Consider the following 16,826-nt stretch of genomic DNA (forward strand, 5'->3'; position numbering starts at 1 on the left):
CTCGAAGGGGTAGGAGAGAGAGAGAGAGGGAGCGAGAGAGGGGGGACGGAGGTTGAAGGTTGATGGAATTGGTTCGTTTAACCCCCGCCGGGAGGCCCCTTTTGTCGCTAAAGTCAGGCCCATAAAACCGAACCACCTTAACCGAATCCGACCCGAAGGGAATGAACGGACGACTTTTCGCAGGCCGACTTTTCGGAGCGCGAACGGAGCATTTACTCGAACTAATCGCTTAATTAATCAGCCATTAAAGATGTAAGCCTTCATTAGATACTAATTGAATTCGCTTCATGAGTGCGGGCATGGCATGGGTTCACCGTTTCGCTTGATGCAGAGCAACATCGAATGCGAACGCGGACCTTCTTCGGTATGTTCGGTTCCTCTTTTCTTCCCATTTTTATGATCCATTTTCTTTGAGAGCCTCCCGGGTGGGAGTCGTTTGTGCTCGCAAGGAAAGAAGTTTGGGGAATTCCGATACGCACCGTGATGCCATTTTCACCGAGTTCACCTTGAAGGTGTGAATTTGAGGCGACTTTGAGCGCGATTTGGCAAACAACTTCGGGGTAATGTTGCACCAGTCTTGTAATGGGAATTGCTGCCCTTTTAGATTCGTTTTTTGGCTTCATGTTGTAGTATTCCTGATGCTTTTCACGCTTTTGGCTTGAGAATGGAAAGAAACCTTTTGATGAGAGCTTTGGTGATTTTAACCTCGCTTTCATGGATAACAATTGACGCATTGCGTTCGAAGATAAAATGGTTGTTTTGTTCGCTTCTTGTTTAACAGCAAGCCTTCGCGTCCGAAGATTGGAAACATAAAGTATCTTTATTCACGTCTAATCCCATGATTTTATGGAGGCAAGAAAACCCCCTCCCCCAGCGTTGTCAGTGCAGCGATAATGAAATGCAACAATTTTCAATTGTCAACTTCTCCGCGAAAGCCATTTCTTACGTTCACACCCCGCAAAAGCTCGGCCGATGTTCGTTTTTTGTCCGATAAATGGCCGGCGAGGCTGTTTGTGAAAATCTCATTACGTTTGAAAAGAAAACGCGTTGGCGTTTTATGCCGAGGAAAAACAGCCCCCCCCGGGTTCGGTGAGGTAGGTGGGTTAGATAATCAGAACGGCAAACAAATGAAGATGTAATTATGCGTCCAAACGCCGTCTCAGGGAGCGAGTGAAGGGAGCTTTTCCGAGGCTGTGAAATTGTTTCGAACGAGAGCGCATTTTCCCGGCTTCGCCACGGCCGTAATGCTAATGACCGGCATCATAACAGTTTTGCGTCGGGCTCGTGCCGTCGGCGGTGGTGGTGGCTTTTCTTCGCCACTGCGGTGGTTTTTCCGGTGGTTTAGGATTCAATTTTGACGCGTTAGGTTGGGCGAAATTGGGGCGCCCAGCTTGCTTCAAGGTCGGCAGGCTGCAAGCCACGCCGAGTGTTGAACCTAGTACCGGGCAATCGATGGGTTCGGGTGCTTCTCGGGGGGTCGGGGGTTGGTGGAAAATTAATTAACTATCTTCGGTGGACAGCGATGCTGGTTTCGCTGCTGGTGAAGCTAGAGGTTGAGGGCCAAATACGGACCTTCAGGTGGAAATTTTGTGTGATTTAATCGCCTCTAGAACGGCACTTGAAAAGCATTACCCGGAGAGGGCGCTTTCGGGAAATTGATTCATTTTCCACTGCCATTAACTTAGAACTAAGAATGTTTAAAACATATTTCTTCTATATTTCAAATTGAATTACTATTTAAATAGGAATAAAACTGGGGGTAAAAACTCCTCGTTAGAGAATGAAATCATCGAAATCACTAATCCGTAGTAGGAAACAAGGTACCACTCTTGTGGAAAAGTTTTCATCCAGCAGCACAAAAATGAATTTGCTACCGACTGAGGGAAGCAGAAAAATCTACGAATCCAATCTTGTTTCCCGGACACTGGTCATGAACAGCGAAGGAAAAACATCTACCACTGGTAAACGGGGGCTGGGGAAACAGGAAAAAGAGGACGGAAAAGGACAGTTAAAAAATAAGCAAATGGCGTCACCAGGCCGTGGAAAACACGATTTAGCCGACGACGCTCACATTCCTGCAAGCGTTTGTGTACATATTTTAAGTGAAAATAAAAACAAACCATTCCTCGGAACGCCCGTGTGTCCTTCCCGCTTGACGACGGTTTTGGCTTTTGGTCTCACCTTTTTCCCACCCCCCGCGTCACCATCCGCCAAACCAACCCAAAACCCGGTGGAACGAGACGACAAACGAAAGCGAAAAAATATGCTGTCGAGAATTAAAATTCGTTGAATGATAAGGGTTAAGGTTACGCTTCGGTGCTCCATTGTCCAGCAGGCGAAGAGAGGGGGTGGACGGACGGACGGGGTGGTGTGTCGAACCAACAGAAACCGAAACGCGCATCCGGTGGAACGGAATGATGGAACTTATTTACATTTTTACTCCGCAAACAACTGAAAACTATGTAACGCAAGTCCCTCGTGAACGCCATGGTAGAGCGCAATTCTGTAACTTCTTTTTTCGTCCCATTTCCCCCCCGGCATGCCCGCCCTTCCCAACACTCATGCACCCGTACACCCTCGTCGTACGTCGTATGCCGCACTGGAAGTGACCTTTCCGGTCGATGGAATGGTTCTGCGAAACTTTTCCTCTCCTTTTCAGGAAATGGCGGTGTTACGGACGAAATAATGTCCTGGTTCGTTTGACGTTAAAGTAGAAACACACAGTCAACCACATACACACACATCTTTAAATACGTACCTCCAGTGACGACACATATCAGCACCAGATCGCCACCCTCCTCGTAGGGTCCGGCGTGGGATGGAAGCACCACTCCTGCTTCGTTATGGATTTTCGGTACGTCGGGTGGTACTGGAAAAAAGGGTAGGGAACGAGAGAATGAAACAGACACAACGATTAGGTGGTTCGGTTCGGAACATCCGGCTTGAAGCGGAAAAGTAATGAGTTGTCGCAAAGGCACAAAAAAAAGGACCTCCCGGGAGAGTTTAAAAATAGAGCAACGGATCAGAAAAAGGGGATGTAAATGTAACCAACGGCTTATCTCCGGTCGAAACATGCGCCGATCATCCCTAATCATGGGATCCGTAATGGGGGGTGAATCGTAAAACCGTCCTTCCCCTTCTACCCGTTCGGGGTTGACCCTGACCCCCCCCCCCGAGCCGGAAAGGTACTGGACGCGTGCGGATGATGGTTGTTGTATGTATTTTCCCGCTAGGGAAAAGCCTTTGTGGGGCCAATAATTATCCTTCCGATGTGCGAAAATGGTGCTTGTTGATCGGCTCGAGCGATAAAGAGCGGCCGTGACAGCCGTGTTCCTGTCCTAATGTCCAGACAATTAGGGTAACGGTGTAAGAACGTGGGCTTAGAACGTTCACTATCTGCAAGGGCTATCTTGTGAATAATGTATAATTCGAATTCTGCCTAAATAGCTGCCATGAACTATTTTCCTACCCAGATCGATCGCCTGTTCGCCTTTTTGTCAACACAGTTGGTAAACTCTCTGATGAACAATGTAATGGATCGTTTTGGAACACGTTTGAAAAACCTAACGCCACTAAAACACGTATTAGGATTTTTGATCAAAACAACCTCGTGAGAAACGTAGACAAATATTGACAAAGCTGTGAATTGATCTGTTAACTACAGTTTTTTTGCGTTTTTTCTTCGTCAGAAACGTTCACAACCTCATCATTATAGACGAAATGTTTCATTATGTTCGTAAGCAATCTCTAATTAGGTTAAACAAACCGTAAATAAGGGGGTTTTGGGAAGGCTAATGTCCTGCAATTTGAAACTAATCCAAACGAAATACAATGCTTAGAACTGTACCGAGCGTATGTTCATTTTGTTATATGAGTTACCAAAAATAGTACGTTGTTTACAACAGCTTCAGCCGAACAACAGCTTTCTACTGTGCTAATCCGGCAAAATTGTTGGCGAGGCCAAACACTTGAGTTGATACACTTCTTGGCGCTGTACCGGTTGAATCGATTTCGGGAACTGTCTGGCAAACAGTGGAACACAGACATGGTTCGTTTATCGAATGCGAAAACACGTTCTAGAAGAGGATTTTATTTGCCGTTGATATGTTTTCCCCCTCGTATGAAAATAGCTACATGAAGTGTAGTGCTGTTCTAAACGTACGCACGAGCCATCGCCGTGCAATTGATTCAGCTGATGGGTTTGTTTGTTGTACCGAAGTTTCGGCACGGTCCCGGCAACCTTCCGGGCCACAATGCGAGCGTTTCATCGAACTCGGAAGCTTCGCCAGTTGTAATTTGTACAAAAGCCGGGCAACACGAGTTGGAAATCGTTCGGTTCGTAGTGATACCCAGTTGCCTTAAGGGGGCAATAATTTGCGTGCCAAATGTCCGTTGTTCGAAAGGCACTCTGCTTTGCGCTCGCACTTAGTTGCGTTCTCGCGTCGCGAGGGCAGATGGTCGATCTGCTGGCCTACGTGGCGGAAGCTCCGTTGGCCGCCGTGTTGGATGCCAGCATTCAGCCACCGCCGCGAACCATCGGGTTCGATACCCTCGTGCCGCAGGACAATGTTCGTCTGCATTGCGCCAAACCAGGCTCGAGCTTCTACGAAGAGATTTTCTGGGCAGAGGTTTCGCTCAACCAGAAGATCAACTTTACGCGTCCGATCACGATCGTTGTGCACGGTTGGACAGAAAACACCAACCTAACGCAGTACAACAGCTTGTCCTCGAGGTATCGGCAGTATGTGCCGGACGTCAACTACTGCCTGCTGGACTGGAGGCCTTACGCCGCGTTTGACTACATGCAAGCGGCCCGCAAGGGAGTTCCACTGGTTGCGCAGCTGTTGTTTGGATTTCTGCAAAATCTGAGCGTGCTCTACTTCCCGATGGACAGCGTCACGCTGATCGGATTCAGCATGGGAGGTCAGATCGTGGGGTTGGCCGGCAAGTCCATGCTGGGACGTGTCGGAGCCATCTACGCACTGGATCCGGCCGGTCCACTGTTCACGCATCCCTTCGATGTGGGTAAACTGCGTCGGCTTGCGAAAACCGACGCTAAGTACGTGCAAGTACTCGCCACTTCCCGGTACGCCATTGGCATGGGACCATTGGTTGGACATCAGAACTTCCTGCCCAACAGAGGCTACCATCCGCAAGCACCGTGCCGAACCACGGATTTTACACTGTCAGGCACAATCAGTGAGTGACACCCGAAGTCATCGAGGTTCTTGAGTTCGCGTAAAGCCCTTTTCTGCCTATTTCTCCTACAGAGGCGATCCGATGCAGCCACGAGTACGCTGTGACCTTGTTTACGGCATCCCTAGACCCGGCCAACCCGATCACCGGCACGAAATGTCTCACAATCTTGGACTCTCCGGTCTGCCTCGCAGGTTTGGGCGCAAGGGATCGTTTGGGTATCTACTCGAAGAGGTAAGGCGTCAGTGGCATGGATTCGCATGGAGTTTGTAGGACACTCATCATTCCATTTTCCTACTTCCAGAATTGAAGGGGACTTCCTCATTTGATCAAATCCCGGACAAAGCGAGAAAGCTGCTAAGGTGTTCTACCAAATTTAGATAAAAGGTGATGTATGTGAATAAATAAATTTGAAAGAAAGCCACCAGCTCTGGTTTCGTTGAATAAAGTAACTGCCTGCAGAAAAGACACAAGAATGGGTGAAGGGTTTACTGAAGGGTTGCACTTAGGGACGATGTCTACACACACAAAGGGGAGAGAAAAAGCTGCTCCAAGCCAACAGGTGAGCGCATGGTGTTGTGGTTTATTGTTTGCAATTACTGAAAGTACTGCACCTGGATGGTGCTGCATTTGCATAATTTAAGCCTTGAGCTGTCGAATCACGCGCCGTAATGATGTGTTGCGAGGTGTTCCCTGTTGTTGGCGGTGGGTGGGGCGGCGGAGAAATAAAGAGTGTGCTCGTCTCGCGAACGACGACCACGTAAGTGCTGCAATCGCAAACGCTTGGTGGAAAGTTGCGTGAGAAAGGATGCTGCCGTTTTCCCCCACCGAGGGCGGCTCGATGATGATGATGTTGATGGGTGGCGTTCGAGTGGGTGGGAGGTGCAGGAAAGCAATTTCGTTGATGATGGCCACGAAGAGGCTATGAAACTGCGAACACGACGCACTCACGGAATCATCCCGCCACGGTTAACGTCGCGATGTGTGTGCGTTCGTTTGATGTTCGGGAGAAGGGTCTGGTATGTGTGTTTGTCTGATTTAATGCTTTTCTTATTTTGTTGGCTATGTTTTCCTTTTCTTTTTTTAATGACAACATCGCAACAGGCCGGCTTTCATCAGTGCATCATTTTAATGTGCGAGCGTTGAGTGTCGCTCAACAGATGAGCGTGAGGAGCATGTTCTTTTACGATTCGGAGCGTTGATAATGGATGTATTTTTGGGAAGGGACAATCATTCAGAAGTCCCGTAATTATGCGATGAGTTTTTTTAACGATTACTTTCACGCAAAATAAGCACGCTCGTTGAATATGAACAACGAACTCTTCAAACCACAGTCGAAGAACATGCAAATATTCTTAGCTGAATGTATGAAACAAACTGCTGTTAAACCTTCTTACAAGTTCATTGCACCGTCGATATTATACTTTTGACTTTGAGAAACACTTCATATTGTATGTAAAATACAATTCCGGGTTTTGTTCTTAAGATAAATGCAAAGGACCGTATACAAATTTGAAACTGTTAAAGTGGAAACAACAATTACTCTGCGCTTTTGTGTCGAGAAAACAGTTTTCTCCAATTTGCGACAAGAAAAGACTCTTTTCATCGTTCGACGAGAGGTTGAAGGAAACCCCTTTCCGTACCGGAAGCATGTTCTGGTGGGTTAAACAATCCTGATCAACGCCATCCCCAGCACCTTCGTTGCTATGTGTTCAATTTTCCCTCGCATGATTTCGTCGGTGAAGAGTGTATTGTATGTTTGCACATTTTTTGTTTCTTTTTCCCCCGAACAATGGATGCGTTTTTCTAGGGCTGTGGCATTTTTCCTCGTTACGGCGTTTCCTCCTGCAGGATGTGTGGGCGCTTGGGTTGATTGACCGCCAGGCGAAGAAGGAAAACAAAGATTTCCACCCGGCACGACGTTACAAAGAAACGGAAAAGCGAGCGAGTTCAACGAAACGAAAGGGGGAAATACTTTTCTCGAGCATGCTGTAAATACCGGTGGTGGCCGGATTGCTCGTGCCGCTTCCGGCACACATTTCAACCGGTGAATTATACTTACCCACTATTTCTAGATTTACATTACTGTTTTTAGTAGGTGATAGCAAAAAATCTACACGACATCGAAAGATTCCGGCGTCTTTTTTCTGCAATGGAAAGGAAAAGAAACAGAGCGGTATTTGCGTGAAAAGGGTTGTTAGTTTGCAATGGTTCATAGGAAGCGGAAGTTGGTAAAATGCTATGCATAGAACGTGGTCCAAAAAAGAATAAAATGAGTTCAATTCAAAAGCACATTGTACTCAAATGGATGTCGGGGAAAAGGAGTAAATAAACGATCGTTTTGCGTTTTTGCTAGTAGAGTAAGAAAAAAGTAAATGCTGTTCAATACCATGAGAATATGCAATTATACCAATCCAAATGATTTGCGTAACATTTTATGTACAATTTTTGGGTTTGCCTTCATAATACATGAAGTAACTATAAAATTACTCGCAGTATTCTACTACTTCTACCTGCTTTTTTATTTAGATGAAATATCCTTCAATTTCACATTTTTGGCTCCTCCAAATCTAATTTGAGTCGTGGTAGATCAACGCGAAAGACTTCAGCTTTTTGTAAAACAAACGACCTCTGGCAGGGCCAATTGAATTCTTCTGCTAGGATCGGTTATTCAAATTGGATGGCATTTGCACGGTTGAATGGCAAATCCCTAATGATCGTAATATATTTTCGTTCCGTCCCATCAAGCAGAGCGGGTATCCGAACGAGTTTCGCTTGAACCCGTTGAATTCCAAGCTACGATTTAACCACGCCAAGGAAGGACACTCGGTCGGGAATGATAAGCGTTGGAGCGTTTCAATTTTAGCGACCAGCTTTTGAAACCCACCGAACATTCCAAGGAGGTCCGGGGGGGACGGAAAAGGATGGGGTTTAGGAATGTTCCTCTTGCTTCCTTCCCATTGATCGCATTCAGCTTCCCTCCAATAGATGCATCAATTAATCGCCCGATAAAACGGAAACCAATTGATTTGAATGAAAATGCGAAATTATCGTTGAAATCATTTGCCAAACTCCCTTCTTGGGGCGTCTTTTAAAATATATTTCAATCTTGGCTTGCCGAAAGCCATAAAAATACCAGCATTGCAGTGAAGGAACACATATTTCTTTTCAGGTTTCGTTTGCTTCACTGGGGACTGTGTAACGTTCGGAAAAAAGGATGGAAAACGGACGTCACTCGGGCGGTGGTGATCTGAAATGTAAATTGATTCTTCTCATCACCTCTGGAGAGCGTTGTAATTCCCTTCTATTCCTGCTTTCGATTTTAAACAAAATAAACGGTCGCGAGTGCAGGACCGGGAAAATGGAATTTCGAATTCAAAAAGCCTCCATCCGCAAGTCCAGAAATTTGCGACGCGATGAAGGAAAATCACTGACGCCTGACTTGATTGAGTGGCAGGTTTCAAGATAGGAAAAGCAATGGAAATCGTACCCTACGCTGGGGAATCTGGCTGGTCAAAGGCCGTCAGGCTCGAAGGATACGGATTGTGAAATTAAGCAAGCCCGTGTCGTGGCCAGTATAGCTTTCCTTTTTTTCTTCTTTTGGCGCGTTTGTCGTTGGGAAGAATCTAATTTGTGTAAAACGGCTTCGCATTGCTTCACCAAGGCCACCAGTAGAATTCGCGACCAATAATTCCATTGGGAAACGCTGATGGCTGGAAAATGGCACGACAATTCGCATTCCTTCTCGAATCGCGCCCGTTTTCATTCCATTGCATAGGATTCCACTGATCCGTCCGAGACGATTGGCGTTGGAAAATTCATTTCAAATTGGAAAAGCAATAAGCTGGACCAGGATTTGCCAGTTTACTGGGGCAAAGGAGCAGCAAAGTGAAAAGATAGCATTCCTGCATAAGTCTAGCTTGGTTTGTTTTTGAATGATTGATAGAGAAAATAACGAGAAAAGATGATTGGCTTTTATGAATCGATGGGAGTAAGGGAGTGAAGGATAAGAATATCCTATGCTGAGTCAACGAAATGATTGCACAATTGTATTGAAAACTAAAGCTGGTAAGTTTTCTCAGGACTTCAAGGACGTTACTTTCAACAAGTTAAGCTTACCTGAACAGGACTGATGACCAGCACCGCCCGGCTCTGCTCTCGTGTCGTCTTGAAGTTGGCACGATCCTCCAGGATGGCGACATCCTTCCAGTGCGAAGGTGAATTGACGTGTGGACCACGTGTGTCAAAGCTGTGGAAAGATGGCGAAAAAAAGAGAGGAATACTGTCAGTTCACACTATCAAAACCGTGTTTAAATATCAGGCGAGTCGAAATCGAGAGAGGGAGAGAGTACGGAGAAGGGAGTTGACATTGTGTCGAAATGCTGGAATCGAATGACTTTTTCGATTGTGCAAATGCCCAGGAAGCGTCCGGAAAAGGGCTAGAGACCCGAACAAGGGCCAACGAATATCGTGCACATATCGGAATAATTTCATGTGACAGACATCCGATGTTTGTTCGGCAATTGAGCTCCAGGGCTCGAAGTACTCCAGGGGATGGCACTATTTCCATAGCTTCCCGGAATGAAAGACTACTCACACTCACCGTAATGTTCTTTGTGATTTTCTGATTTGGGGAGGAATTGTTAAACTCCCACCTAGCTGTGATTCAGGACCTTTAGGACCGGGTTTTCAGGTGTGAGTTAGATTTTGAATCGATACGTACGAGGGAAAACCTACACCTCGGGTAGGTACTTTTACCATATTTGGTTACCTCTTGCCTGCTGACTTTGGATATCTATTCACACACCTGTGAGGATAGGGACCGGTGGAACGGACGAAACGAAAAGTTTCGGAAATTGTTTGCTCGTCCGGCACAAGCTCGTTCCGGTGATGGTGAATATAGAACTGACGGTAAGGAGGAACTCTTTTCTAAAAATAAACCGTTAGGAAGTAGAACACCTGGGGTGGCTGGGGAAAAGATATAACGACGATGGATTCCCTTTATGCAGCAACTTTGATTAGGATTGAGAAGATATAGAAATCTAAGAGTTTTCTGGCAAACAGTCCAAGACCAAGTTTGCCATCTCTAGGCGGTACGTTATATGATACTTCACCTGAATGTTTAAGGTCTCAAATAAGGAAGAATATCCAGAAGCATCTATCTTCTCCTGAACGATTTTCCAAGGAAGAGATGTGAAAGCAAACATCTTTTACCCCCGTTCGCTTACATCTCTTGGGGTTGGAATAGTTCCATTCAATTAACATTCAACCTAGTTGTTATTTGCGCCAGCTCTCTCTCTCTACGGGATGCAATCTACACCGAGTTGTCAAGAGCGTACATAAAAAGACTCGACGAACGGAACCGGTTTGTTTGTCATGCAGCCAAAGGAAAATCAAATTCCAGGGTGGCGAAACGCGCTGCAGCAACAAGCCGGGGAATCGATGGAAAGCTTTGTTTACCTGCTGCAACGAGGCGCCCGGGAGGCCGAGTTCGAGTTTTGTCAATAATCCGACTCGGCGGGGGATGGGGTGAGTGCGCGCCTTTGCCATATTTACCATCGGCTGCGGGGGATGGAAGCTTTGTCGAGGATTTCTTCGGTGCCGGTAGAAATCTTGCGAGGTCTTGACCTTATTTGAATAGTTTAGTCGAGGGTATCGATATCGGATTCGAATTTGCGTTGGCCTTCCCCACCGCAAACAGCCTCCTAACCCCCTGCGACCTGTGGATTGCAACAACCACGGCCCGGAGTTTTCCACAAACGAACCGAACCGGTGGGCGGAGACGTTTGCAACGTTAGTACTTAAGACAATATTGAATTTCGCTTGCCAGCTTGTGTGTGAAGTGTCTGGCGTTTTGTGGATGCGGCTGGCAGACGGCCCCGGGTAATCCCGGGCGGGGAAACCCGAGCCGGATAGCTACAATCGAACCGGCCGGCAACGAGCCGATCGGAGTGGTTTGACAGCTTCTTACGGCCATCTCTTACGATGATGTTGCGTCTCGAGTGGTTGGCAACTTCTTGGAAATTTGTAGCGTAGTTGCGCGCTCGAGTGGTCCTCCCAAGAGCGGCCACACTGCCACAGGTTCCACCGGGTGGTCGGTATCGATATCAGATATACCATGCTTGAGGGAGAGTTTTCCCGAAGCGGCGGGTGAAGTGTGTGTGTGTGTGTGCATGTGGATTCATTAGAAATTTGAGCTTGCAAAGTCGTTGAGCGGTTCGAGAGGATGGTCATAAATGAATTACAGAACCACATTTGCTGATAGGCGGGGTTCGTTAAGACTTTGCGGGTTCCCGGAGTTTAGTATTTGAGGCGGGAAGGCGGCCAACGCCTTGTTCAAACCACTATTGCAAGCGAAATGCTTTGTAAGCGTATCAGACAAAGTACTTTGATTGCTCTTCTACAAACAGAATAATGAATAAAGCTTTCATCCGTCTTGCATTACCCAGCTGTCTTAAATATTTTGATGCCGAAAAAGTTGATGAATATTTTAAGTTTATCGAGCCAACAAAAGGTAACGAGCGTTTGCTTTCCGTTTGAAGAAAACTTAGAAAGTCAATCAATTCCCGGTTTGCCGTTACCGCCATGATTATCATCAATCATAAACAAATAGTTTACTTTGCGCCAGCGCAAACCAACCGTATCCGAACCGTGTCACACCACACAAAAGGTAAAGTTTTCCGGACGCCATCCGTGTCGCCCCGTGCGAAGGTATCCTACGACTTTAAGAAAAGTTTTCCGCACAACCCCTGTACGCGAACGCGTCTCTTCAAAGTCAGCCGCTAAGTTAGTCATAATCTGTCGAACTTTTCTCCCTTCGTTTGTCACTGGCAGTGTGGGGTGGGGAAAACCTTCCAGGTTTGGTTGGTGCGAAGGAAGAAGCTCTTGAGAAAAGACCGGCTAGTGGAGCGGTCCCTTCCGAATGGCAGAGAGTTTGCCTATTAATCAACGTGATTGACAACGTATTCCGGACTATTATTCCGCATCATTATACGATTCGGTGATCGGTCTGATCTGGCTGGAGGATCCCTCCGAAAACTTCCTATGTGTGTGTGTGTGTGTTTATTTTTCCTTTTGCACGTGGGCCGGGCCGAAGTTCATTGTTATAATCAAGAGCCGGGGCGGGCCGGTTCGTGAAGATGTAAAAAAGCTGCTGCAAAAAAAGAAGGCAACCATCGTTGGAAAAATCCACTTCGTCACTTTTCTTCCGCGGCTAACGTCGTTTGTCGGTTTCTCCGCCCCGAACCGGGGCTTCCTTCCGCATGATAAACATATTCAAATCGTGCGGGACACGGTGCGATGTTGCTGCACGTACACACGCAAGCGGCGGACAAATCCATTTATTCAGGAACTCGTCGTGTTTTCGTCATCGATCAAAAGCCCGTTCCCGCGGTGGGGAACGCGAGCGGGGGGAGGAAAATGTCGCACGTAAGTACGTACGTACGGAAGCCGCCTTTCGGTGTCAGCTAAGAGCTTTTTCCTTGGGAGGCCCCGTACCTCGGTACCACCACTATCATTTACGTTGGCTTTCGGCTCGGAATCGTTCCGATGCGGGACAAAACCACAACCAGAAGGCGTTTTCGACCCTTCTTCCCTTTTTCGAGCTGGATGTTACAAACGACGCACGACGGCCTCGGAGATGTGGTGTGTGTGCGTTTTTTTTTCTTTCTTCGCCATTTCCACCAGCCGGTTGAGCTGGAAATTTATACCCTGGGATGTTGTGGGATTAAGTGCGCTCGTCCGCGTATGCTGTTCCGGCGTTCTGCACTTTTGAAGCAATTCAGCGTATAAACATTTTTAAAATCTCAGCCTCTCCGCGCGAACACGAACAACAGGTTTACTTTTTGGCAAAAACTGTTTAAACACAACCAGCTTGATTTTGGGGAACACCAACCAACGCCAGGAAAGACTGATAGGTGGATTTGAGTTCCCCTTCTCCGGGGCGCTGTTGTCTGTCGTGGAAATCGGAAGGGAAAAAAAGGTTGATGATCCATTTTGGGGTGCGTGAACGCGAATGAAACTGACAGCGAACGGTGTGAGATAGAGAGAGATAGAGCGAGAAAGAACAGATTGGAACGGATCGGATCGTAACATGGAATGGATGCCACCCGTCGGTTTGAAAAATGCCCTGTATTTTTATGCTAAATATGCGATATGCATACATACATCAACCTGACCCCGGCTTCCGACAGCCTTTGGCGCTTCCCACCTTGATTTTCCCCCAAGCCTGCCGTGCTTGTACGAGGTCCGGGATACTCGTTTTTCCCGATGGGCTGTGGTGGTTTAGAGTGAAATATTCTGTGCCAAGACATCACTTATGAATACACAAGTATTACACCCGACTACGACTGCTCTCTCTGTGTGTGTGTGTGTGTGTGGGTTTTTGGGAATGGAAAAGAAACACACACACACAGAACGGAGGGCGCTTTGAATGGGACCGCTTTCTTTTTCTTCGCTACGTTTCCAGTCGGAAACGAAGAAACCTTCCTCAAAGCCTATGAATGGCATCTCGTTTGCGATCCTCATCACATATCCAATCCAATTAAGGTTCACCGGGGAATTCAACCTTCACTGCAGTATTCGTATTCCTTTTTGGCGGCCAGCTGGAGGGGAGGGAAAGGAAAAATTGCACTGGCGATGGAAAAACCAAGCCATACTGGATCCGTGTCAGTTTTTCTTTCGCTCTCTCTCTCTCTCTCCTGGAAGCTTCAGTGCAAGCCGTACCACCTCAGCTCAGCAAGCGCTTTATATCGGATGGAAGGTGTTTCGCTCACTCAATATTATTACGAAAATAGACGATATGTTTATGCTGAAGATGGAACCACATCGTCCGGGAAAATTATGTACACAAAAACGGAGGCACGCCGGCTGCCTCGGGAACGGAAGTGAAAAGTGAAGCGATTTATTTCCTCTCCCTCACTATCTCTCTCTCTCTCTCTTTCGAGCGCTGGTTTTCCGGTGGGAACATGCAACGTAAACATACAACGTGGTGTGTTAAGGACGTTATCGAAGCGACTGTGAAAGGCAGGTAATGGTAGTTAGATTGAAAATTGTTTTCCATCGAGTTGTAGCGATTCGATAACATTGCGCCGGATTTGCCTCCCCTCAAAGGTTCCCCGTCTCCTCCTCCCTCTTCAAACAGCAGAGAGACAGTTTGCTACGACTTTGTCACGAGCGGACTAAGATACGTTTAAAAAAAAACAAGATCCGAGGGCGAAACGATGCATGCGATAAAGTTATCGATATGTAAATTATTTTTTTCAATCCACATCCACCGACGTTCACCAGCCAAGCACTCCGGTTTTGGACGCGTTAAGATTACCCGGAGTGTTTTTTTTGTGCCTACACTGTGTGCTATAGCATCGGATCATGTTGAGTGCTGGAAAACGGCTCCATGGCAAGGCAGGCCGCCGGTAAAACGTTCCTAGACACGCGTCTTCCTTCGGTAAAAATGGGAACTCCACGGTTCACCACGTACGTTATTGGGTCGTGTAAGGCGAGAAGATTGATGGTTTGAATATTTTACGATCGTTTCGTCACCAACCCATCTGAACTAAAAACCAACATAAAAAAAGGAGGTTCGGAAGCAAACGAAAGAGGGAAAAGCGAAACTCTAGGAAAGAAAATACACTTCGCTTTCGCAAGGGACCAGGTAAAGATCACAACGAGGGCCGGTGAGTGGGGTATGGAACGGTGGAACTGTGTCAACGAACGATAAATTCACGAATTGGCCAAACGGAAGACAAGAGCCACCGATAGGACGGGAAGGGAATCGAAAATGAAAATATATTCATGGCATCGTTTGGAACGCGCAGATCCGGCGAACGGGGTGGGGCGGGGAAATCCAGGGGATGCAGCGCAGGTCTGGCAAGGTACGGTTTAAACGAGCAAACGCTTCCGCTGCAGTGTCACTTCCGGTGCAACGAGATTAGTTAAGTCATTTCCGACTGCTCGTCGTCGGCGAGCGTTTGATGCATTCGAAATGAGCATTCCGATGAAGCGTGATGGTTCATTTGGGCGATAAATTTTCCTGCGCGTTGACGGCGACGTTTATACGAGGCTTTCGATCGAGTGGAATTGAAGTACCTTTTTGAACTAACCACATCGATTTCTAATGCTTTTCAAAAATCGCTTCATCAACCGTTTAGGTACCTTTTTTCAATTTAAACTATGTAAAACGCTTGCGAAGCATCGCACACACTGTCAACTTACCTGTAGATGGGAACGTTATCCTTGTACCAAACCACCAGTAGGATGCGGTCGTTGGTTAGGTTGGACGATACGTCACATTTAATTTGGGCCGTCTCGTTCGCCAGAACTTTCTCGATGTGCGTCGGAACGTCTGGAAGTGGAAAGAAGAGAAAGAGATATTTTGATAAATTCAAGTAACTGAACAATTGCTTTCTAGCAAACACTATTAAGAATTAAAAAACCACGAAGTTTACTGGATAAACAAAATGCAAGTTCAAGTAGGGATAAATAACAGTCTGGTGGCTAGTATAAAATCAATAAATCGGTTAATTTCTTCTTTCTGAAAAAGATTTCGCCTCAAAAGAGTTAAAGAAAAACCAATTGAATTTCAGATTTCTTATGATCATTTGAACGTTTTTAAAACATTTGTTGGTGTCTACGTATCCAGTGTAACAATTTGTAATTTCATGAAGGTGAGTTTTTTTATTTTCAGCTTTTATTATCTGAAGCGCAGTAACAAATAAATTACGAGCCTGGCCAAAAACTAATGAAACCCTACCCAGAAAAAGCGAAAAATGTCTGACAAATGCCATTGATGATAGAATTAAACTGAATCCATTGAAAAAAAAGGCGAAAGAAAAAAAAAACCCGCCCACAAAATAATGAACCACCGAGTTCGCCCCCCGGGGGTTTCCACCTAAAAACCATCCATCGTTACACCGAGTCCTTGTTGGTCTTCCACGCGATGGGGTTTGGGGAAGGAAGAGAAATGTAACAAATTTATCATAAACGGGCCAACCGGTCCCGTCGTTCGCGCGTTCGCTCCGAAAAAGTTGAACACATTGTCCTAGAACCTCGAGCGAAGAAGGAGAAGAAAGCGCCCAACCCTGAGTTGGCAATTTGGCTGGCACACCGACCGGTAGATTACAACGTCAAGACGTTAATTCGTGCTGCAGTATGATGTTGGCGATGAAATATGAGCCCCTGTCCTCGATTCGTGTCCCTGGGAAAAGCAGGTTATCCGCAATCGGGTGGTGTTGGGGAGTTGGGTGTGGGGATAGGACAAGAGACAAGATACAAAGTAACAGCAGTTAGTCAATGGGGACAATGTTCGTCTGTTTTTTTCCACATCTTCTGCCTCCAGAACAGCGTCATGAACTGACTACGGAGAACAAGTTGGTAGGAGCCTTGGGCTTGAACTGGCCACAAAAGACTGAAAGCCAGGATTGGTCCTATCTGGCACCGACAGCCGTACTCCACGCTGTCCATTTTGTATTCTGGGTGATGTCGAACGAACTCCAGCTGCTGCGAACACCGAGTCTACCTGCTACCAGATGTGGCCGCTACAATCCCGGAAGCCCGGAAGTGACTTATATCTAATAACAATAAATATCATTGCGCAACAGTGCCCATGGGCTGCATCTAATCGAGGGCCAAAT

The 16,826-nt window shown here is 46.6% G+C and overlaps 1 protein-coding gene across 1 annotated transcript in view; it reads right to left on the reverse strand.

Annotated features, from left to right (window-relative positions):
• Nucleotides 1-16,826, reverse strand: part of LOC131289269 (hemicentin-1) — a 112,763-nt gene that overhangs the window by 82,459 nt on the left and 13,478 nt on the right. Inside the window, exons 2-5 of the mRNA XM_058318485.1 lie at nucleotides 15,409-15,538; nucleotides 9,316-9,445; nucleotides 7,259-7,343; nucleotides 2,759-2,869 (exon numbers count right to left, since the gene is read on the reverse strand). Coding sequence (XP_058174468.1) covers nucleotides 2,759-2,869; nucleotides 7,259-7,343; nucleotides 9,316-9,445; nucleotides 15,409-15,538 — 456 coding nt within the window. The remainder of the gene's footprint in view (nucleotides 1-2,758; nucleotides 2,870-7,258; nucleotides 7,344-9,315; nucleotides 9,446-15,408; nucleotides 15,539-16,826) is intronic.

The sequence above is a fragment of the Anopheles ziemanni genome, chromosome 3 (assembly GCF_943734765.1).
Source record: "Anopheles ziemanni chromosome 3, idAnoZiCoDA_A2_x.2, whole genome shotgun sequence".
NCBI lineage: Eukaryota > Metazoa > Arthropoda > Insecta > Diptera > Culicidae > Anopheles > Anopheles ziemanni.